At 46.6% G+C, this 24,033-nt stretch overlaps 1 protein-coding gene across 1 annotated transcript; it reads right to left on the reverse strand.

Annotated features, from left to right (window-relative positions):
• Nucleotides 1-3,666: 3,666 nt before the first annotated feature.
• Nucleotides 3,667-6,572, reverse strand: ODF1 (outer dense fiber of sperm tails 1). The gene is made up of 2 exons (XM_026066745.1): nt 6,319-6,572; nt 3,667-4,044 (listed from the first exon to the last, which is right to left on the reverse strand). Exons 1-2 carry the CDS (start codon nt 6,570-6,572, stop codon nt 3,732-3,734), a joined length of 567 nt encoding a protein of 188 aa, XP_025922530.1. The 3' UTR covers nt 3,667-3,731.
• Between the last annotated feature and the right edge of the window lie 17,461 nt (nt 6,573-24,033).

Below are 24,033 nucleotides of genomic sequence, written 5' to 3' on the forward strand. Positions count from 1 at the left end.
GCGTACATACTGACCCAGCAATATGCCAAGCCCATAAAGCTTAAAATTTATTATCAGCCCTTATTTAGATGCTGCCTGGATGCTGAAAATATGCCAGAAGCAGCCCATTTCTTTAAAGTTAGTTAAATTACCAGCTGGATAAGGCCAAAATGATCCTCAGCCATTTGTTGTAACGTTTGACCGAACATGTCCCACAGCACCAGTGATTTTGCGACGAAGCTTGAGGAGCGAGCTGCCCTTGGCTGCACTCGCTGGACGAGAGGCAAAAGTGCTKCTGACTGCTCCAGCCCGGTCCGAAGGGCATCAAAGCGACGCAGCGGGCTGGTGTAGCCTTTGGAGAGCATGGGCAGGCTGTGCCCCTTGCTGGAGCCTTTCTGCAGCCAGGGCAGGGGCAGAGGCAGGGGAGGCGCGGGTCCCCCGCGGCCACTGCGCTGCCAGGGAGCAGCATGGCCAAGCAGGCAGGGCTTGGCTCACTCCCTTGCAGCCCGGCCCCTCTGATTTCACCACATTCAGACGATGAATGCAAACTGTGAAACCTGGCTGCCTTCTTACAGTCTGCAAATAAAGCACCGGCTTTGTTTTCTTTAGACCTGAGGGTTTCCAGGGCGATACCCAGGCTGCTGCAGCGGGTCGGCGCGCTCAGCAGCAGGGACCCCTGGGTGCTGGAGGCACCTGGCCGCGGCCGCGCAGGCCCCAGGGCCCCGGTGCTAAGCCAGCAAATGCACTTCTCGACCAGGCTAATGTGCGGCAGTGCCGCCTCAGTTCGGAGGGGGTTTTGACTGGACTCTCCAAGTTGCAGCACGTTGCACAGTAACGCCGCAGGCTGCCCGCCCACTCCTGCTGACAGGTTCGTTAATGTTAGAGGTTCGTTTCTGCGCCCGCGCAGGCTAAAGCATCAGGTTCCCCTGCCAGGATAATCTGTCGCGGGGGAGTGCGCACCAGCAAGAGGCTGTGTCTTTCTTGCCCCAGGCCCCAGGGGCGAACGGAGCCTGAAACAGGTGCTGCTCTTTGGAGAGACGGCTCAGCCACACAGCTTGGGAATGCAGAGATGGAGCGTATTTTCCTGTTACGCGCCTTTCCAGAGTGAAAGCGAACGCTGCTTTCTCCTGGCACAACCCCTGAGGAAGGGGCTGCAGCAGAAACACAGCTCTCCTTTCTGGAGGAGCAAGTACAGAAGTGGGGGAAGCCAGTGCAGCAAATACAGTCGTCCAGCAGGTCTGTCCCATTTGTGTCACCCCCCCGCCCCGCTGATTCTGTGTGCAGCTGTACGCAGAGTGAGCGAGGGCTCTGCCAGCGCTCACACGCCTGCCAGCAAACCAGACGGCTGTGTGAGGTCTCACTTTGGAGATGCTGCAGTGACTGGCTGAAATTTTTTGTTGACATTTCCTTGAAGAATTGATATTGACAATTCCCTTCCTCTTTCAAGATGAAAAATGTTTTCTTATTAATTCCAAGCTATTGATTCTCCTCTACGCTATGATAGGAAATGCTTTTAGTCATTCTCTCATCTGCTGRTAAATGCTTTGCGATATTCCCAACGCCTTCTAGAAAACCACCCTCTGTCCTTCAAAGACAGTTCTTCCCAACAGTGCAGCTTTTGTAAGAAGCAAATGGAGTGAACAAATGGCACAACTTAATTTTTCATGTATTGCTTTCCAGTATTTGTAAGGGAGAGTCAACTCCATAGAGGACCTATCTGCTCCTCTTCTTTTTGATCCTGATAATGGGCAAAAGGCCCCAAAAGGGCAGAAGAAGGCAGCTTCCTCTGGAACTAGATAGCCCTAGGAGACTTGCAGCAGCCTCTACAGTCCTCTACAGCAGCCAAAGGAGGGTGAGGTCTCCAGGTGTTGCAACAGCCTTGTGGGCCTCTCCACTCCATGGAAAAAGAAGTGTTGCAAATTAGGGAGCTGGGCATGGGGCAGGGAAGCCCAGGGAGCCTGCATGCGCCTGCCTAAGGAAGCTAGAAACTACCTCTTTCCTTGCCACGAAAGCGCTGTGCTATCAGGCAGGAAAAAGGATGGGGCTGTGCAGGTCAGACTCTCTCACTTCTGGATGGCATGGGTGGACCCCGACAGGGATCTTGTCCATTTTCCTTTGCATGACTGGACGTCACTGGAAAAAATCGAGTTAGCTGGGGGGATGCTAGCTGTGGCATTGTGGATAGTACATACCATGCTCAGCATTTTGATGACTAAGGCTACACCCATTTAAAGAAACCGGTCTCCATGTGCTGTAGAGGGAAACCTCACTAGTACCAGGGAAATCTCACCAGTTTTGTTGGCAGCAGCAGAGCAGAGCAGGCTCTCAGTGGCAGAAAGTTTACCAGGAACAAAAAAGAATAGTTGGAAAAACTGCTGGTAACCTCCTGGATGCAGTTTTGCTAGTCAGAGAACAGCAGCAGAGCACTTGCCAAGGGCTGGGCATCGGAGCTGAGGAGTGCCYCAGGGCAAATCAGCTCCTGCCTTCCTGGCCAGCTAAATAACGCTTGGCTTAGGTGGTCCTGTAATGAACTTCCTCCTTCACCACGAAGGGGAAAGCCTGACCCAGGAGCCCTGCTGCTGAGAGAAAAGTGGCCATAAGGCACCCGCACCACAATGCACCAGGCTCCCCAATGGCTCATTTTCAGTGTTCAGATGCTTTTCCTCCTCTTTGACTAGAAACAGCTTTGACAAGCCCCAGCTTTTTGGTGGGGACTAGTGTGCTCAGGGATAATGACAGGCATGAGAATACCAAAGCGCACTCCTGTACACAATAATGGTAAATAAGTATATGAATGAAACAAGCTTTTGTACTCATGTAATCTGGGAATGGAACTGACTTGCTTATTATTTTCCTAAGTGCTGGAGACTGAAATATGCATATCYAGGACAGACTGAGCAGTGTCAGGGTGGCATTTTCTCTGTGTTACAGCATTTGTGGGATCACTACCAAAAAATGCTGCTCATTTCTGGAATTTGTATGGGGTGTTGGGAACTGCAAACAAGTTCAGAAGAAGAGCTGCAAGAATAATTCAAGACTTGGAAAACTGGCTTTCCGATGAGAAAATGGAGATGGGTCTATTGATTTTTCTTCTCTCCAGGAAGGTTAAGAGGTGATCGGGTCACCAATGTAGGGAAGAGATTTCTGCTAGAGATGGCTTTTCACAGGGAAGAACAAGATGAGATGCAGGTGAACTCAGACACATTTAGTGAAGAAATGAAGATACATGTTCCAAAGAACACGATTAATTCACCACTGGCACAGCTAACTCAGGGGTGTTGCCTAGGAAGGAGTTTTCTCCCCTTGAAGTCTTTATTATCAAGATTTTCTTCCTAGAAAATATCCTCCAGCTCAAACAGAAGTGATGCAATTGAGAGAAGAGTCATTATTATAGAAATGGGACTGATCATAACGGTTTCTTTCAGCTTTTAAAATCCATAAGCAACAGCAATACCTGTTCTGATTTATGCCACCTCCAGCAGTGTTTTTTTATCTAGCAAGTGACCAAGCGTTCCCAAATTTGTTAGTATCTTCCTGTTTTCCAGCTGGCCCCCCCTTTGATCACCAAAGCCCTTTGAAATGAGACTCACACACACCTTTTTGGAATGCTCTCTTTTGTTTCGGGAGAGGCCAGAGGCACTGCTGGCATGTGCTCAGTGCTCAGACCAGGCCCCATGGGAGCTGCAGTGGACTGACCCACACTGTGCCCATGCGCTGCCTGGCTGCGGCTGCTTGCTGCTCCCTGCCTTCGCTCAGAGACTCATGAGACATGGGTAGCACTTGCGCGGAGTTTCAATCTTCACAATACTGTTAGGTCCTACAGAGTACATCACCTCATCTTCATCCACCCCAGGAGGCAAGTTGATTTCCTTTCTGATGTTTTTGTAGTTATACTCCTTCCCTCTTATGGTGCTATATTCCTCCTCATGCTCAGCTAACACTTTAACCTTCCCATCTTTCACCTTTACAGTAACTTCATCAGGGTCAAAACCCTTCACATCCATCAAAGCTAAAAGCTTATGATCATGGGAGGAGTTCAACATCTTATTAAGTCTTCTTTGTGTCCTGAAATAAAAACAAGAAGACAACCTTTCAGTCCAACTAACAGAGGGATGGATGGTTACCCTTGAGGACAAGAGAAGTAAATAGGAAACTGTTGGGTCTATCTTCACACAAACTCTGATGCACAGCACTGGTGGAACTGTCTACACTGTCAAAATGAACACACGATGCTTCTTCGCATGCTTCAGCGATAAGGAGCATTTTGCTATGCACACTTGGCATGGAGCAACTGTGAAGATGAAAAGTTCTTTCACCTGAATATACAGAAGCTGCTGCTCCTCTTCACAGGTAAACATGTCCACTAAGCCAGGCGTGTCCATGTTACGCCCTGTCCTAAATTTTCACTAGATAGTTACAATAAATTATATTTTCCAGTTAGGTGTTTTGTTTAAAGTGATCAGTGGATAGGAGACACATCTGGCAAAAAATACAAAAATGCTCATGCAAAGCTCGGCTGGAGGCTTACTGATCTGGCTGGAGCTTACTGATTAAAATGATTTCTAATACTGTCAAACAGCAACTCTGCTCAACCAAAAGAATAGCTGTTTTCCAAACCATTCGTAAAACATACAATAAAAGGGTAACCTCAATTATAATAGGCTAAACTGGACACAAGGCAGCAAATCAAAAAGAAAATGTGTGTGAAGGAAGAGGAAATGGGGTAACAAATGAGAAAACAGGCATGATCACTAAGGTGAGAAATCCCAGAGTGGTTCATTACTAAAGCACACCAATTTTAGAAAAACTATTCCTTTGAAACATGCCTACAATGATTCAACATGACACAGTGTTTTTAAAGTGGATTTTCTGTGCTCTCTGAGAGCCGGCTCCTTCATCTACCTCTTTGGTCTTTTTACATTGCTTGTTGGAGGAGAATAAGATTCTGGGAAAAAGAGTTGGTCATCCAGAGCAGTTTGGGTTTTTTTTGTGGGAAGGTGATGGTTGAATTCTCCAGCCTGACCAGCTGAAGTCCTGCTCTGGTGTGATTTCAGAKGAAAGTGGTAGAGATTCATCCACAGATTCATCACAGATTTCCTAGCCRGTTCTTCCGAGCGTGGCATGGGCTGGGGCAGTGAGCCTGACCCTTGGGTAAAAGCTCCCTGCAGTCCCTCAGGCAGCTCCTGAAGCCTTCGGCTGTGCTGCAGATGGGGTTTCCATGCACCTTACGGAGAGTCTGGTGCGTAATTCTGCAGCTGGATGCTGTTCTTGTCCAGTGCTGACCCTCAGGGCACCGACGAAAACCTGGGCTCTTAGAGCAGCCGGCGCAAGGCCGGGGAGCCGGGAGGGCCCATCTGAAGCGAGCTGCCCCACAGCCCCACGTGAGCTGCAGCCGGCAGATAAATTTAAAGCAACCCCACAGCAACTTTCAGTTTTGCTGAAGTCAGTGTAAAATTAACCCAGAGGTCAGGCTTTTTCCTCCAACTTCTTTGCACCCACTGGATAACACACGCAGCCACCTACGGCTGATACTTGCAGCTCTGTGGGTAACGAAAATGTCACATTTTTAACTGACAAGATCAAGGTCTCATCTCCAGGCACAATGAAACAGAACTCAAACAGAAGTTTGGGTAGTTTGAGTTTTGGGTAGGGAATAAAAATACAGTAAACGCAATAACAGGCTTTCACTGCCATCTGATTACCAAAGAATTTCTTACCCCTTCTGCTTTCTAAACTTTTGTTTGTGCCTTAACTCCAATGGGAAGGCTTTATCATTTAACCAATCCCTTCCGGTAGGGCTATATTTTATTTTTATCTATGCTAAAGTCAATCTGAAACTCTATTGACAAAATAACATCCTCATCACAATGGTCAAAAAGGAAATTTAGAAATCCTGAAACTCATCCCTCCTACTTAATATTTGGGAAAATATGGCCATACATGCCTGGTACGCCGCTATCACACACCACCACATACAAGCCCCTTTTGGACAGCGAGGAAGATGATAATATGTTTTTACTTTAAATAGACTTAAATTGAATTTACACTGAAGATGGGCTTTGTTCCACAGCTGAACAGCTTTGGATGTAGCTGTGTACTTTTGTTTAGTTTTAGACAGAGCTGGCAAGATGACTGAAGCCACATTTTTTCATACTCAAGGTCCAGAGTATTTCACATGCCGCACAAGTAGTGCCAGATGCTTTCACCTTCTCCAAAATTTTCCCCCAGATTGGTATTTGCATCCTGTCCTGCTTATCTATTTCCACCCTTGACATTCCCTTAAAATCCTGCCTTGAAAGACGCGAATCCCCGCAGCCAGCCCGCGGACGGCGCGTCTACCTGGCCAGCTCGCGCTCCACGTCGAGCTGCGCCTGGAGCACCCTCCTCTCCCCGGCGGCGAGGCAGGACGCGCGGCAGAGGGGGTCGCAGGGGCAGCGCGGGCGCCCGCTGCACACGCGGGGCGGCAGGAGGTCGTCGCAGAGCCGGGGCAGCTGCAGGCGCAGGTCCAGCACCTTCAGCTGCCTCTTGATCTCCCGGTCCGCTTTCCTCAACTCCCGCGTGGCGTCTTCCAGAAAGCGACTGCACAAAGACATGGTAGCGCTTTAAACCATATTAGTGTACGAGTACAACCGTGGCGGCTTGCACTCGTGGGGGAGAAAAATTAGCCTGGAGAGCCTTGCCCGACGCGGGCTGTGGAGGGGCCGCGGACGCCGCCGACCTGCGGGGCCAGCGGGCGCTTTATGAGGTCACGGCCGGCGAGCGTGTCACAGGCCGCGTTGCCATGGGAACCCGCGGCCAGGCCGTTTCCCTCCTCGGGGCTGTCGCTGGCGTCTGCGGGGGTCGCTCGCCGGAGCGGCCCCCTTCCCCGCCGCCGGGAGACGGTGGCCCCGGGGCCGTGCAGCAACGCCCGGGTCCCGTAGGCACCTCCTGCGCCCCGCGGGCCCCAAACCCCGCACAGCTGCCCCGGAGCCGGGTGCCCGGCCTGCCCCCGTTTCTGCTGGCTTAGAAACTCCCCGTTTTGTTATTCAAAGTTCTGTTGTCCCGGGATTTTTTTCTAGTTATTACAACAGTTTCAAATGCGGCTTTGAAACCTGCTGCTCCCGTCAGTAGTTTCTCACTTACACCTGTTAACTCTCTGGGGAAAGGTCTCTTTTTTTTTATGTGAAGGGCATTTGAAATGGGCAGAAATGGAAGCTTCCCTTTATACACTTTAATCGATAGCTGCAATTAAGGTGCTTTTGGGAACACTTAGAGAACATACATGAGAAGGTATGCCTTTAATAATGTTTTTGTCTCCACTCTCACACCGTATTAAACAAACAAGGAGCTAATACACGTGGATGCAGGTATTCATCTCCATTTTCGGAGCCTTACAGATGCTCCTTTGCAGCCTTCATCTGAGCCTATGTCAGAAAGCGGTGATGTTTAGGCAGGAGTGGATGACATGACCAGAGCCCTTCCAACCTCAACCATTCTGTGATTCTGTGATTCAGTATGCTCCTTCCAAAGTCTGTCTGTCTCTTTCTTTCTTTCTTTCTTTCTTTCTCTTTCTTTCTTTCTTTCTTTCTTTCTTTTTCTTTCTTTCCCTCTTTCCCTCTCTCCCTCTTTCTCTCTCTGTCTTTCTTTTCCTTCCTTCCTTCCTTCCTTCATTTTCATTGGGCATAATTGAACTCTCAGTGGCCAGCTTGGACCAGGAATTCAGCACAGGACTGCTACATTTTTGGTGGAACGTGTCTCCCCCCTTTACAACTGCTAGCTGTAATGAAAAGCCAAAATAACCTCAGACTAGAAAATTTCCTTCTGGAAAAATGTACAGTGATGTCTGAATCTATCTCTCTGAGGCATGGAACACCATGCAGTTGAAAAGCCTCTCTGAAGCAGATGTGCTATTATTTGGGCAGAGGCCCTTCTCAGAGACAATGTTGGTGCAAAATGTGCAACGAGCTCCCATTGCTTACGACGTTATTGTGAAATCTTTTGTTCTAGGGTCATGCTTTTCCACAGCTGAAGCATATTGTTTCTGTTATTACAGGACCATCCAAAAATCTGTACTGTTAGTCATGTATAGAAAGAGACACATCTTCTGTTCCCAAGTGCCTACAGCCAAAATTGGGGAAATCAGAGCCGACGCTGGAGGCGGTGGCCAGGGTCCCAGGCTGCAGCTCCAGGCTGTCTGCTCATTGCCTGGAGGAGGCTGGATACAGTGGCAGCCAGGCAGACAGTGCAGACAGTGCAAAAGGGGGAGCCGAAGAACCGAGAAGAGGAGCAGGTCACAGTTCAGGTTGCACAAAAATATGTGAGGCTCCTGTTGGACATGACTCATATTAAAACATTGGCATATCATACAGAGGTATAAATTCAAACATTCAGATAACTTTGATTTATATTTACGTAATTAAACAGTTGCTATATTTATATATACCAGCAAAGAAAAACCTTTGTTAAAAGTCAAATGCTTACATACATACTTATAAGGCAAAACTTCATAAAAAAACATAATTCCCAGCAATGATACTCACCATCAGCTTCTATCCCATCATCTCTAATAAGTGCTGTAGCCCAAGACATGAACCATATTTCCTCAGCTTGTCCTGTGACACAAAAGCCAATCCCAGCCTTAGCAGCAACATATGTGTCTCAGGCATCTGCAAACTGGTGAACTGTATGATGTGTCATTTTCCCAAGGAGAAATAAGAGTTTGGCTTTTCAATAAATCAAAAGAGCCAGCTTATTTTATATTGAGTGGTGGTGTCATCCAGAAAAAAATGCTTTATGCATTATTACTCATAAAAGGCATCACTTTTTTGGTCTCAAGACAAATCTTTTATTTAAAAGCTTAATTCAAAAACTGCCAATGTGTGAACAGTCCCACCTGTATGAAGTCTGTATACCTTTCTGACTGAAATATTTTGTCTTTAAAACTCTGACAGTCTCTAGTCTCTCTGGCTCCGCATGAAAGAGTCTTTCAGGAGGTCTCTCTTTCATGGTAAGAGCCTGAATCATTTATTTCACAGAGGAAGTTTTGTGTGCCAAGTCACATCTGAAGAGATGAGATCTGGAGCAGACCACTCAAAGTGAGTATCAAACTAAATCTTCCTGGCAGAGTCCTAGGGGTATGTACAGCACGAGCCATTTTTAAGGAAGGAAACCGAACACAAAAATGTGCGTCAAAATAACACGGTGTTTGTGCATGAAAAGTGACAACTTGGAAACAGTCCCCCTGTGGGGCCAACGCGGGAGCCTCTCAAGGGAGGACCCCCGTGGGGACCAAACCCGCCAGCCCCACGTGCCCGCCAGCCGCGCAGTCCTCGGCCCGCGCGCACATCCCTGCCCAAGTCCCTTCTCGCGCAGTGCCCTGTACTTGGGAGGCTGGCAGCTGCCACAGCAGGCAGTCCTGCTGGCCCCGGGTCTGTGCCGGGGAGCAGACCCCGACCACCACCTGTGCCCTGCAGCCAAGCGGTGCCCTGAGGACTCTGATTCCCAGGCCTAGGCACACGCGAATGAATTAAGAGCAGTACGTTTTAAGAGCTGTTGTGTGACTGAGTCATGAGTATTGTTTTCAGGTTTAAAAATGTATGGATAATCCCCTTTTTATTTTTTTAACTGTAGTTATTTGTTATTCTGAAGTCCATGCTATAGTAAGGAACTAGCATTGAGAAAAGCGGTTTAATAAAGAAGGTCCTGGCTCTATGCAAAATGTGGACTTGTTTTTGTACAGTGGGACTCTCCTTAAAATGTACCTTAAAGTCTTCCACAGCTTCTGGGAATGTCATATCCCCCCTTATGCCAGAGGACTTGAGCTTCGCCGCTGAGGCACGCTCACCCGTGAAAAAGGAGCAGTGCTTCACCCCGACCCCTACCACAGTCAGTAACCCACCGCCTGGCAAAGGGGGGCAGGGGCAGCCAGCCGGGCACCCTGACCACCCCCAGCAGCAGTGGCAACGGCGGTAAGAGCATGCGGTCATGGTCAGTTCCCCTCTGAAGCACTTCTGGGCAATAACGGAGTGATAACCTCCTGCTGTTGGTAGCAGCCTCATCCAGACAGAGGAAAAAAGAGAGAGAGAAAAAAAAAAGCAGAAAATTTACATTTGTCTAGAGTCTGGGATTTTTGATATTCAGGTTTGGGCAAAAGCCATGAAGAACTGCCAGACTGGAGGTACTCGGTTCTCCCACAGACTGCATGTTGCCCCCCTGGAAGGCTGAGCAAGGGATTGCCAATGTCATGGCACATCTTGCTTGAGACCTGTCAGACTGCGAGTTGTTGAACTCTGAATTTTCATGATTCTAATCACCATCCTCACATCCCCTTTTCCTTAATTTAATATTTTGACAGTAAGGCCACAAACTGTTCAAACTGCAAATATATAGCAGTAAAGTCCACTGAAGTCAGTAGGTTCATAACTTACACTGGGTCTAGATTTGACCCTAGAGCTACCTACCTTTCAAAATTTTTGACCTTTTTTTGAGTTCTGGTGGCTCTCAAAGGATCTGTGAATCACYTAAAAATTATATGGGGGAAAAAAAGAAAACAGCTAGCAGAATAAAGCAACAGCAAGCATCCCCATCTCAGGTGCTGCCAGTGGCAGACACGCTGTGAGGAGGCACTGGGTGCTCTTTAAAGCAAAGGACATTTCAGCTCCTGGTTCTGAACCAGAGATCAGAAGAGAAAAGCTGAAGCCAGATCAGGGAGAGATACACCAAGAAAAGCTGGCTATGACAGAAATAAACACAATGGGCCTCACGGCAAGCAACCAAAGATAAGCTTCTACAGTTACCTTTTGTTGGCCTCATAGGCCACTATACAATAGCAGACCACTGTGGTCCCTTCTGCTAACTCATCTGAAAGGATTACATAAAACTCCTTAACAAAACACACGAACAGAGTTGCTGCTTTTCTAACAGGCAGCCACTGAAAGCCAGAAGCACCCTGTGAGACGGAGGTTTTGCTGGCATTAGGACAGGTGAACATCGCCTTCAGACTGATAGTTTATGGTCCTTCACTTTGGTAGTTTGGGGCCTGTCCAAAACATTCAAAACCCAAGAAAAGAGCCTGAACATTACACTCCCCTGCAGTTTTTTCTGCTGAGGAAGCTGGTTTTAGCAGCTGAGACATCTGGAACCAAGGGAAATATCATCCAACACTTCCAATATGTTTCCAGTATATATTTATTCTTATTTCTGGGCAGAAGTGAAGATTTTGCTGCCAGCATCTGCAAAAACCACCCTGTGAGTGCAAGGGCACCTCTCTAGCATGTGCAAACTCCCACCCAAGCTGGTATTCAAGATCCGATTCATCCTGTGGCCATGCTTGGATGATGCCTGGTGGGCATGGTGGGGGAAAGGACGTCTGAGCTCCCATTACCTAGTGGTGCTGGTCCAAGTGTACCCTCACCTGCCCCATGGGGCAGCCTGGCCCTGCCAGGGCTCCCCTGCTGCTCCACATCTTCCACATATCCCTTGCAGCAGTGTCATTGGTTTGGCATCAGGCAGGCAAGTTGAGCAGGCTGCTTCCTAGCCGGTCACACCGCCACTTGTCCAAAGCCACAGGGAACCGTAAGGGTCTGAGCCCCATTGCCGCCCTACTCACCTATGGGGCAAGAACTTTGCACATTCCAGTTTTCTCTCATACCTGCAGTTCTCTGGAGAGAATTGCCATGGGTTTAGGGTCATGGCCCATGACCCTGAATACCAAGCAGAGGGACCCGTGTGTAAAATCAGCTCTCTGAGGGGAGCACCGTACGTCCTACATAGCTCCCCATGGGCATACAGGACATATAGCCATCCAAGCACAGGTCTGCTGAGCTCCCCTCTGCGCCTTTCCCACCCCATTACCAGTGGCTGAAACACACCATGTCATGCAGTTCCTGACACACGGTGGCTCTGCTTTGGGGACCGTGCCTGCTTTTTCTCATCTTAATGTCCTGAAATCTCCAGGGAAATACTGCAGTAGATGAAATGCAGTGTCAGCTAGCGCCCTCTGTGAAATCAATTAACAGAAGGATATCAATACTGTTTTATAAATATTTCCTGAAAAACCTGTGCTTGGAACTCCTCCTCCCCAAGGGCAGTAAACATTCCAGAACTGTCACAAAAAACAGTTTGATATCTTTACTGGTATTTTCAATCAATCTTTTAAAATTTAAAAGATTATCCGCAGGCAGGACATTTTTAATGCTCTGAAACTGGGCTGTAGTTTTTAAACCAAAAGTGAATATACAGTGCTGAAAGTAATTTGTAGTGTTGTTTCCCTTTACAGCCGTCAGCTATGCAAGACTTGTATGCTGGCAGTGTGTTTTTTCATGCCTCTATTGTTGTTTTTTGTTTAAAAAAACCACTCTAAACCTTTGGTCTTCCCTGTACAAATCAGTCACTTTGCACTTATATGGATGGGTGGCCTGACAAGACAACTTAATAGTTATTTTTCATCTTATGCTTTATGATGTTTCTATAAAGATCTACATTGTGATAACCTACTTCCTAAGCTTTGAGAAGTGTGCCACAGCTTTGACCGTGATAAGTGACTCTCTTGTTTGTAGGTATTTGTTAGAGCCTCTAACCAGCTTCGGAAGGCTGCTGCTGGCTCTTTCTAGCATTCTAGCACCTTTTGCAATTTACAGCAGCTGGGTATTGTAAATTTAGTTTCAGAGCTGTCTCAGTTGCTTGTGATCCTCGATTTCCAGTAGTATCTCCACATAGTCTGTGGATGTCTTTCTTAGCAAAGGGACCTCAAAAGCATTCAGATGAGAAAGACTGATCTGTCTCTCCTTTGGCAAATTATGGCAGTGGATGGGTTGCCTGGTATATCTTTTCAGGCTTCACTTCCTTTGGGTCATTATATTATAGAGAAATCCATGGTCTAAATTGTTCAGAGGAATCAGATCCCACCTCAGCCTCGTTCACAAAATCCAGAAAGCATTAACAATAAACAGCCCCGAATTACTGATGTCACCTGCTTATAGTACAGCAAGAGGAATGTAGGACTGGTAACACACATGGGTATTTGGGAAGTGGACAAACTGTGCCTGGCTTGGCAAACTGTAAAGAGAAGGTTTGTCACCTCTGGCCCTTGGATTTGATGCTGATACCAGAAGAATGGCAGACTGGAGGGACTAAGGTTTTCCCTTAAGGATGCCAAACCAGTGCTGTCTGGGATGAACTGAGATGCTAGGGAGTCCTTGTCCTGAGCCTAGTCATGACATATCTCAGCTAAGCTGGAGAGACGTACACAGATGGCCCTTAAATTGGCTTAAGTTTTGGCTGAGTACTCCAAACCATTCAGAGTACAAGTCTTATCTCCTGCTACCTTCTGTCTCCTTTTTTCCCAGCTTTTTCCATGGTCTTGTTTCTCTCTCTCTCGCTCTCTGAAAAGATGTCAGTGCAGTTGGCATTTTCTTGGTCTTAACCAAGTCAGTGCTCATTCAAGCTCCCCAGTCCTGAGCAGGTTGCTCAGCCACCACTCGAGGCTTGTCATTGTCCACGCCTGAGCTCACAGGGCCACAGGGATCTTCACTGCCCTCCTGGGTGATACTAGGTGATGGGCTACCCCTCTCACAGTGGTGTTTGTTGTGCTAAATTGCACAAATGAAAGGAGCCCAGAACCTTCTTGGTCTGCTTGTTCCTCTGTCTTTGTGGCTTTGTAGGGACAAACAAGGAATCTGCTGAAAGATGAAGAAAGGGTGGCAGAATTTTTTGCTTTGTGTTATTTATGTCTTTGGGTGGGGTGGAAGGGACAGAACTTTTGGGACCACCATGCAAAGGGCTAGGTGACATCAGCTGGACAGATGAAAAGCGGTAGAAGTAAGGCAGAGGCAAAGGCGCTTCTGCACATTCCTTTGTGGGAGAGATGGTGGTCGCAGACTCCATTGCAGAGAACTTGAACTCTCTCCACAGTGCAGAGCTAGAGGCAGGCGAAGGGGAGACAACTGCCCCACTCTCCAGCTTCTTCCAGCTTACCCACAGGCAGACCCTTAGCTGTAGGCTACCATCACATATCACCAGATGAGGACAAAACACAAGCTCTCCCCCATCACAGTTGAGATGATTGACTCCCCAAGGGCAGGTACTGCATCTTAAGGCATGGCTGTGAGATCAACTCCTTGAGGGCAGGCACTGCATCTTAAGGCATCGCTGTAAACAGGTGGAACAGACTTTTCTGAAGCTGATCAGGGCTCCACCAGAGACCTGTGTCARCTCCTGTAGAGCAGCTAGAGACATGCAAGGCATTACTGCCCTCCAGCTACTTGCTACTGCAGCCCACCTGAGCCACTGCAACAGGCTGCAAGAGCCCTTCAGCCAAAGCCAGCCTGATTAGCTCAAATGATTGCTGGTGAGGGATGAGAAGGGCTTCGCAGGTCATCTCACTTGCCTGGTGGTGCTCAGGTTGTCCCCGGGTGACACATGGTCACCACTGGGTGGGGATGTGACATCTGACTGTCCCCTACATTGTATGGATTTGGGAAGCGGATATTTTGTCATTTCCAGCTTAAGAGAATACACAGAACAGAAATAAAAAGTATCACAGACCTAGCTGCTAAGAAGGTATCTCTTCAGGAAAGCTGGCATAAGAGGTCCCTAGCCTTTGCCTTTCACTCCCTCATGCCATGCATTTCTCTCAGGGCTATCTTTAATCCAGCTCATTTCAGTGATCTAGTTTATGTCAAGGACCTGCAGAGGTAGCAGATCATTCATTTTTAGCTGGGGGCAGGGGAGGAAAGTGTGGTCAGGGTGGGAGGGCACCTCTTCCAGGGGCAGCAGCACACTGGTGAGGCCACGTGCCTGTAAAGCCATGTATGGAGCTGGTGAACTGTGGAGGAAACATAGGAACAGGCAAGCAGCTTTCTTTGCTAAGTAAAAGAGAAGTGGGGCTACACCAGTTTGAAACAGCTTCTCCAAAGTGTCTGCTTCTTCTACAGCAATTTCTGAAAATATGTGACTCTAATAAAGGGCTGGGTTCCTGACTCATGAGAAGCAGTTTAATTTACAAAGGCAGCTCACTCCTGGGGCAGACTAATCTGCCATGTGTTAAACAAGCATTTCTTGATGGGCTGCTCCCACGTAGCCAGGGCCTGTGTCCACTCCTTCACTTCCTCCCCAATTCCTCAGCAGTGAGGCACCTACCCAGGCTTGATCAGCCCCAGATGTGAGTGGGCTGGATGCCTGAGCTGGGGTGTGAGAATCTGTGCTGGAAAACATCATACGTCATGACTAATGCTGCCGTATGAGCTGCCAGTGCCTCTGGGATGCATCAGGAAGATCTCTGTGTTGCAGGAAGGTGAGCTACTCTATAATTATTTCATCTGAACTGCAGGATAACTTGCCTGCTCTTCTGGGCACGGATGGGTAATTATGGGCAGACACTGGAGGAGTAACAGTGTGTAAATGACTTGGCCTACGTCATTGCTGTAGAGCTAATGACTTCTCAGTCACTGGCGAAGTGGCACCTGGGTTCTTGCTGGCATGTCTAGCTGGCCCAGTCTGAGAGGGGCATCAAGCACAGCTGTGAAGGTATGTGGGTGGGTGGGAATTACTTAAAGAACAAGTTAAGTCTGCCTTGAAGGCCTGTTCTCTGCCAGTTCAAGAACCAGCTCAGTTCTTTCCCCCTATGGGTTGGAGTGATTTCTACAACATGGTTTGTTCCTCCAGCTGCTGGAATGGTGACGGCGAGTGAAGAATTAACAGGACTGAAGTTTGTCAATTGATATGCAAAAGAACTGATAGCACAAGACTTGATGTGCGCAAAGCTGTTGAACAGAGGAGTTAACAGGACTAAAGTCGTCTACCAACCGATATGCGCAAGGATTGACACGCGCAAGGCTGCGGAATGGCAGCATTAACAAGACTGAAGAGGTCTGCCACCTGGAATCTGCACGGACCCCCGGGGAGGGAAGAAGCAATACGGAGGTGTTGTGGTCTTGCCTCGCTAGCAGGGTCCCCCCAAGCAGGCAAACAAACAGTCCTGCGATTGTGAAACTCACAAAAGTCAGCAAAAGCAGTGTTTGCCCAGAGCCCCAGCCATATAAAAAGAGACTTGGGAGCTAGGAGAGTTTGAGCAGGGACGGGAACGTGACCTGACCATCCTCTCCGCCTGGACCGTGAGTATTCCCCCCCCTCCCCTTTTCCTGGGACGCTGGGTTAAGGTAACTCCTCGAGGTTGAGAGCCCTCTCACTAGGAGAGTGAACAAGCTAGCTTTCAAGCAGGGATAAGCAGTGCTTCCAATTAATAGTGCAGTAAYCGRCGGTTTCRGGTTATCCTTTCTAAATTAGTAACTGATGGTTTTGTGTTATCCTTYCTAAATTAGTAATCGCATTATTTTAATGGATGTTACTAATCCAAGAACTTGTGTGAGGAAATAAACATCTTTTTTTATTATTATATTACTGTCTCAGTTGTTGCTATCGAACCTTTATAGCGTGACAGTGCGACAAATGGTTCCCATGATCCCCCTAATAAAGAGGGTTGTCCTTTACTGCATGTGCTGTAAATGCCATGTGTGAGTTGCTGACCATACACTGATATTTGACTACTGTTCGTTATTGGGATGTGAAGAACTACCAGGGGAAAACTGCTATGGTATGATGTACGCTTCAGCTTAATCAAGTTCTTGTCCAGTGGAGCCAAGGTGAATTTTGATTTCTGCTAAGATCAGGCCTTGAAACCTATCTGAATCTTTCAAGTAAGTGAGGTCCATCATTCAAGTCTAACTTGAAAATGCCACTTGTTTCAACTTGTTTTTTCCTACAGTGAAATAATATACCCTCCTGCTTTCAGCTCCAAGTCTCCTGTATTCATAGGGCGGCCATGCAGTCAGCTCTAACCTAGGGTGAGGAGGATGAGGTTCAAGGAGCACACACACCACAGCATCTGTCTCTGCTCTGGCCATTGGCAAACCAACTAGTCATTCTTGAACTCAGTCCCCCAATGATATCAAAAACAGCAACATCCCAACACAGTTAAGCCAAACTCAGTTTAAGTTCTTTGTCTGTTTCTGAGCCCTTAGGGTCTCTGGTTTTCAAGATCTTCCTGACATCCATGAATCTAAGAATCTTATTCTTAAAATGTAAAAGCAAAGTGAAGGGATGGAAATTGGAAGATGTCTTTTAGACTACTGCATACTGTCAGGTGTTACTGCCTCTCCCTGTCTTCAGTGCTGAGCTGGAGACTCAGAGTTTCACCAGAAAGACAGATACTCCAGATGCCAGGTTTGCAAAAAACCCTCCAAACCCTGAGGGCCAGAAACACTGCTGCCTTCATTGCCCTTGCAAATATAATGGCTGAATTAGCCTGATTTTTCAAAGCATCTCTTGGTCTCTTTTGAGCAAGAACAGAATCAAGTACAGCAAGTACTCAGTTTGGCCAATATATTTTCAGATCTACCAGTCTTTGACAGTGTCTTTAACATATTGATTAACACATATTAACTAGGATCTCTTAAAACTCCAGCCATGTTATTAAGTGTGCTTTAAAGGCATATCTTTTATCCTAGTCTGGACTAACGCTCATGCAGAAACCAAGATGTTGTTTAGCTGAGAGTACAATTGCATACAGAGTACTGCAGCCACACACTGAAATCAGGTAACCATGAGCTCAAATGGATAATAATGATCATTCTCCCCTCTCCTAATTTCCATATGTGATGGAAGTAATTAGCCATGTAACTGTGCACCTATGTGTCCAGCCAAGTATTGCTGAAAGGCTTGGAGCAGACCCAGGGAATCAGGCTCTCAAGCTCAGCCTCCTCTTCTTTCAAGCAACATTGGCTTCCCATACAAAGCCTTTTAGAATTAAGTCCTGTGGATGTTATTCCTGGATTCCCAATACACTGTTTATGTAAATGAGACAATCCTTTGATATCCTCTTGGTTTTATCAACATATTTAACACTCTTTAACCTTCATGGAAAAAGACATTTGCATTATATCAGTAACTGGGTTTTATGTCTTTCCTCAAGGAATTCTTTCTCCACTTGAAATTCATAATGGAGCAATATAGTTCCTTCAATCCAAATTAAACAATTGGTTCAATATTTTACACTGACTTCTCACTCTGCTGCTCAGACACATCAGTGCTTAGCCAACTTTAAAGGGGCTTTTCCTTGCTTTACTGGTGCTGTCCTAAGGAACCTTCCTTTCAAATAATGCTTCTTGCAAAACCTCGGTGTCTCTTCCACTTCTGCTCTCCCACTGGCACTTAACAGCAAGGATATGAAAGCAGGGAAGCACTTTCTTACATTTAAMTAAATAAGTGTTCTTCTTCCAAACAAGGTCTGATCTAAATAGACCAGACAGAAGGAAACAAGTGTTATCGATCCCTTTTTTATAGCAAAACACTTCATTAATTGTTGAACTGCTAATGGTATTATTCACTCTAGCTTTGCATCTTTGAATATAATTGAAGCAGTGACAGACTTTTCCCCTGCATGTTTCAGAGCACCAGAGAATCCAGCCTCATTGCTAATGAGGCTTTATCCCATTTGTACACAGCATCCTGGCTCAAAACACCCTGCAGCACCATGCCTTGGAGAGCAAAAGATAGTGGCATGACTGTTGCGACATGTCATCGGTACTCACTGAGTTTGCCGTTACTAGAGCCTTCTCTGTCTCCAAAGCATCCCAAGATCTGCTTGCTAGCTCTGCCTTTCTGCCTGCTTGACCGACTCCCCTCGCATCACGGCCTCTGCAGCAGCTCTGCTGTGGCAACCCTGTCGGTGCAGGGGACCAGGGGACCAGGGGATGGGTTGTGCAGCCTGTTTGGAAGATGCATGCACAACAATTGCTTCCCAGTGGCACATCATGTAGATTTGGAGGGGGGTGATACTATGGAGTACCCAGAGCTCCTATCTCTCTCCATCAAGCCAGTCCATCCTTCCCACAGGTAGTGTCTGAAAACTGCTGCAGTGCTTAGTGGATAAAAGCCTGCTGCTTAGATTGAAATTTCTTCCCTCTGACACAAGCAGAATCRTTTCCAGGGGCTTTCATCTCCTTTCTATAGTACAAATGAACTGCAGTAGTCTTCATACCCTAAAGTTACTCTGGCAATTCCCTTGCTTCAGCTTTTGTTTTCAGCCAACATTACTGTATTCCAACTGTTCCCATTTAGTTCAAACAGCTCAGCAAATTGTGCAAGTCTGGCACCCAGAAGAGATTTAAATTGTGGAACAGCTGAAGACAACTGCTGTCTATTCTTTCCAGTTATCAGGTGAATGAATGAGATATCTGAGTATTGCACAGTGAGTATTGCACAACTGACCCTGAAAGGTATGAACTCAGATGTGAAATGAGTGCCAAGGGCCATTGGTCCCTGAGCGGTTTAGTACTTTTAATCTATTTGCGGATCTTGTTCTTGCATTTTAGGCATCTTGTCTACCTAATGTAAATAAAGAACAAAATGTTACTCTCTACAAAAAAATGCATTTTCTGTTTTTGATTAATAGTCTGACATCCACTTCTATTAAGGTCCATGTACAATCCTCTGGAAATGAAACTTGGCATTGCTGCAAGTGTAGAAAGGAAAGTACTGGTGCAATGTAAGATACATTGTTAATGAGAGCTCTTAGCTCTTTTATTTCTACAGCAACCATGTTCAAGTCAACGGAAAACAGTTTGTATGTGCAAGGCCACCTTTTGTTTTCTTCTCTGCCAGCGATGAAGGTAAGGCCTCCCCCCTTGGGGGAGGGGTGGGTATGCCAAGGTTACTTGAATGCTGATAAAGTCCTCTGCATTTCAATCAGTGTGTTTAAGAAAGTATCTCCTCTAAAGACTATGTTGACACAGTCATTGCTGTTCCCTTGGAAGAGGTGAATGAGAATTCCCTTGTGGCAGGCTTGCTGGACTGGCTTCAATATCACTAATCAAAAAAGGGGATTTGTCTGTCAGCAAGAATTGTCGTGCTTCTTGATGCTTATGCAAGGTTGTGCAGAGCCGCGTGAGTCTCAGAACACATATTCTACTGGGAAACATGATTATTTCAAATCTCCCTTCCTTCCAAATTAGAACATAATGTAAATGTTATTTTGAAAATATCAAAATAAGCTTATTGAAGTCCTTTTTTTAGATGTTGGTGTTTTAATATTTAAGGGATTCATATTCAGTTGAAAAAATCTGAATTAAGTGCTTGATGATTCTCTCATATCTCAGTGAAATCAGTGGTTCTGTGAAACACTTCCATTCCCATCTGCTGGAAAAAAAAAAAAAAAAAGTCAGTTTTAATGAAAAATGAGTTACTATTACTGGATACTCCAGAGTACCAGACACGTTTCTCTGGTGGTCAGTTCTCCTCTCCACTAGTCTTGGGTCATTTCTGTGATGGCTGCTTTCTGCGTGGATGGAGAAAGGCATGCAGTCTGGCCATGACAGAAAAATGAGCTTTGCCTTAGTTCTCTCAAGCTTTTCTTCCCTGTTCAGGGAGGGATGAGCAAGCAGTTCTTGTTGCCTGCAGGCAGCCAGGGTCTTCGTGGCAAGGTGCAGCAATGATGGTGGCCAAGGAGGGTGGGAAGGACAAGTGGTGCAGCAGTACAGGTCCTACCCCATGACACTAAGCATGGGCCCTCTTAAAGTTGAAGAGCTTCTGGCAGTTTTTTTGCAGTCCTAGCAACAGTGGTGAGCTTAAGGAAAGGCCAGTTCAGAGCAGTCATCTGAACCTCTACCTGGGAAACACCTGAAGGCGCCAGGTGCATCCTGAAATGGTTCTCTCTGCAGAGACATTTTGCTACTTAAGTGTTGTGAAATACCAAATTTCTCAATTTATAGATTTCCATTTCATCATATTTTTTTCTTTTCCACTGCTGGCTTCTAGTTTTGAATCATCTTCAAATGAAGCCAGTTCTGGAGCTGTAAGTAAACTTCTCGAAGCTACATGAAGAAGCTGTGTCTCTTCACCACAGGGGGCTGGAACTTCAGAGCAGCTTTGATATCACAGGCAATCATGTTACTAAACAGCAGTTACATGGGGAGGAGAAAGAGCCAAGATAACTGTGAAGTGTTATTATTCAAGATTTGTTCAAGTCGATTTTCTTCCTTGGTGGATAAATATCAAATTAAATGGTTTAAGAATGAAAATTAGAAAAAATCTTCAAGAGGGAAAAAAAAGTAGCCTCAGAGCCTGATATTCTTTCGCAAGAAACCTATGAAGTATCTCTTACAATGCGAGAATAATAATTTAATTGTATTATAAAGCAGACTGGAGAAATGCAAGAATGTGACAGACAAGCACTTCCAGCCACCTGTGACTATAAAAATCCCAGTTCACAGCATGAGTGCTCTTTAACCACATCCAGAGGGCTGTGTTTGTGAAAGAGATCAAAGACAGCACAAAACTGTTGTCCTTACCATCACAATTTTAGATGATCTCTGAATCCCTCCATGTGCTGCTGTGCAAAATTTTGATTCTTTCCCTCGTTCTCTGGCAGTGCTGTCAGAATGTGAGATAGGGTCAGAGAGCAATTTCTGGTATTACTGAGGTGTTTAAAATTAAGCCTGTGCTTTGATGAACCATACCCATGACACACTACTTTAGACATTGTGATCACTGAGACAGCCCCTTGCTGGACTGGGAGATGTCCTGCACCTCTGAGTCAGGTCTGCAAGGGCTGCTGCTTGGGACAAGGTGATGTTACCTATGCACACGGATGGTGGTCTGGTGATGAGTGATGGTTGGGTTTGCTCTGGTGGGATGCTTTGGAGAAGACCCTCTCCCATGTCCGACTGGAAGATATCTTGTGCTGCTGCAGTCTGTCCTAGTTTGGAGAGTCAGATGGACTGCACACATGCATGTGGCTGTGGGTTGCATTTGGCTGCAGGTTGCATGTGGCTGCACGAATCATGTACAGGAGCTGCTGGGACTGCCATCTCAGTGTTACTACAGTCACATTTTTCCTTGTGCCACGCCTGTGTTTGACCTTGCCTTTCCTGTTTCTCTCCACTACCCAGCAGCTGCATATCTGGCAGTGTGACGTGCCCGCATCCTGCTCTGCTCCATATGGAACTGGGTGCATCATGAGTGCAGGGATCCCACAGGCATGTAGTGACACACGAAAATTTGTGGTCGAGGACATGATTCACAGGAGGATTACATCCCTGCTTCAGGGCAATTGTGTCTGTCAAAGGAGCAGGGCAAACGGCCGTGAGAGGGAATTGCTTCAGCCACCTGATAGCGAGCCAGGACTGTGCGTCCCCAGAGCCGCAGTCACAGTGGTGCTGCCCTCCGCGTGGGGCCAGGCAGCCTGCTCCCAATGTGCCTTGGGGGTGTTCACTTCACTTCACTTCACTTCACTTCACTTCACTTCACTTCACACCTCTACAGCAAAGAAAGACATCTGCTCCTGCCTAGCTTTCCTTTGCAGCCCGATGGGGAACTAGGTGCTCCCAGGGCGTGCTTAATCCTGTCGTTGGCTCTACAGCAAAGGGGGTTGGTGCCCATTTCTCCCCGCTGGCTACACAGGAGGTGCAGAGAGCTACCTTGGAGGTGGGTGTCTGCACTGTGAAAGTAGGTGGAGCGAGTGCTGCCTTTCATGTCCCGAAGTGTGGGAACTGATAGTCTTTGGATGTAATTTTACTCTATCTAACACCACTGAAAATGCTTTCTGCCTATGTATGTAAGCCTTTTTGAAACTCAGAAAGCCTGGTCTGAACTGGGAAAGCTCCAGATGTTGCTAGAACTCTCAGAAAGCTTTCCTGTTCCAGAAACCACATTGCAAAAAATAAACACTATTTTTTAATTAATAGCCGAGTTTCAGCCATTATAGAATTTCTTAAAGCCCTTCTTCCCCAGCATTGCACAGGCACACAAATAATGAACATTGCTAGACCATCCGGTGTAGAGCTAGTCTAAACCTGTCAGTAATATCCAAGGCTGATTCCATATGTTAATTATATGTTGTGTAAAAAAGGATTTCCTAACAGCTTTTTTTAAGTTAAACTGAAGATCTGGATCTTTCCTCTTTTACATGTCAAGGGACTAGATAAACCAGAATGCAAAATCCTGTAACAGCTATACTTCACATATCAGCATCGCTTATCAGCATCACATCTTCTCCAGAGTGCCTCCCTTCCAGCATAAGATATCCCGGTGTTTTAAAAGGAACCTCTCTTCAGAGGTGCATCCTCATGCTTAACACACATTCCTGGTTCCTCTTAATTTATTGCCCAACTTTGAAGGAATGGAGATCCCAGTGTCCACCTTTTGAGTGCTAATAGCTTTGAGCTATGATGGGTCATCTCAGCACCTGAGCACCGAGGAGGCTGGAATGTGCTGGCCGGGTTTTCACAAGGTAGCGAGGAGGAGCGGGGCAGGCAGGAATGTGTCTGTGCTGCACCATCAGAGGGTTCCCACACAGGGACTTTTATGGAGACGCTTAGACCATGGCCAACTTGCTCTGCTCGTGGTGTTCACAGCACTCATGACTACAGCACTGTGCCTCAGCTCTCCCATTCTTGGAAAAGGCTATTGAGGAAATGGAAAGAAAAGCAATATCTGCAATACCTGATGTCTTTAGGTGCCTTATCCCAGTTATGAGCTATACTGATAGGTGAAAAATTGTGTCCTTGCTGATTCCCCATTATTTTAACTATCTATTTCCTCGTAGAAATAGATTTGAATGGCATGTTCAGCTATGAGGTAGCTATAGGAAAGAAATCAAGTATAAGAGGATTAAGATATCATAATTATGACTACTTCATACAGACAAAGGGGCATTAACATGTGCAACTGACACTGTCGACCTGTAACTTTAACATTTTTAATAGATTCACCCTAGCTTTCTGGAGTGTCCCCATGTAGAAAAAATGCCTGAGGTGGCAACATGTTTGCATGAAATCTCTGCTGGCAAAAAACACACTGAGACTAACTGCAAAAGAGATGGGGCTCTGTGGCCCTGCCTCCAAAAGTGTTAGGCTGGCTAAGAACTACCATATTTAAATCTCAGCATTGGCAAGGTTAGAGCATAATTTCCTAGGCCAATGGAAACAAGGATCTTTCCTAAGAACCTCATTAAGATGACTGCAGACATGTGCTAGCAAAGCAGCATGATCAAACCTTGCCTGAATACAGATGTTCAGATTT

This window comes from Apteryx rowi, unplaced genomic scaffold (genome assembly GCF_003343035.1).
Source record: "Apteryx rowi isolate R43461 unplaced genomic scaffold, aptRow1 scaffold_247, whole genome shotgun sequence".
In the NCBI taxonomy this organism is placed as follows: domain Eukaryota; kingdom Metazoa; phylum Chordata; class Aves; order Apterygiformes; family Apterygidae; genus Apteryx; species Apteryx rowi.

Excerpts from the sequence above, each read along its gene's own strand:
- ODF1 (XM_026066745.1), bottom strand. The coding sequence starts at position 6,572 with ATGTCTTTGTGCAGTCGCTTTCTGGAAGACGCCACGCGGGAGTTGAGG. Across the intron at positions 4,045-6,318 it reads GTGGAGCGCGAGCTGGCCAG|GACACAAAGAAGACTTAATA; the intron begins GTAGACGCGCCG and ends TTTTTATTTCAG.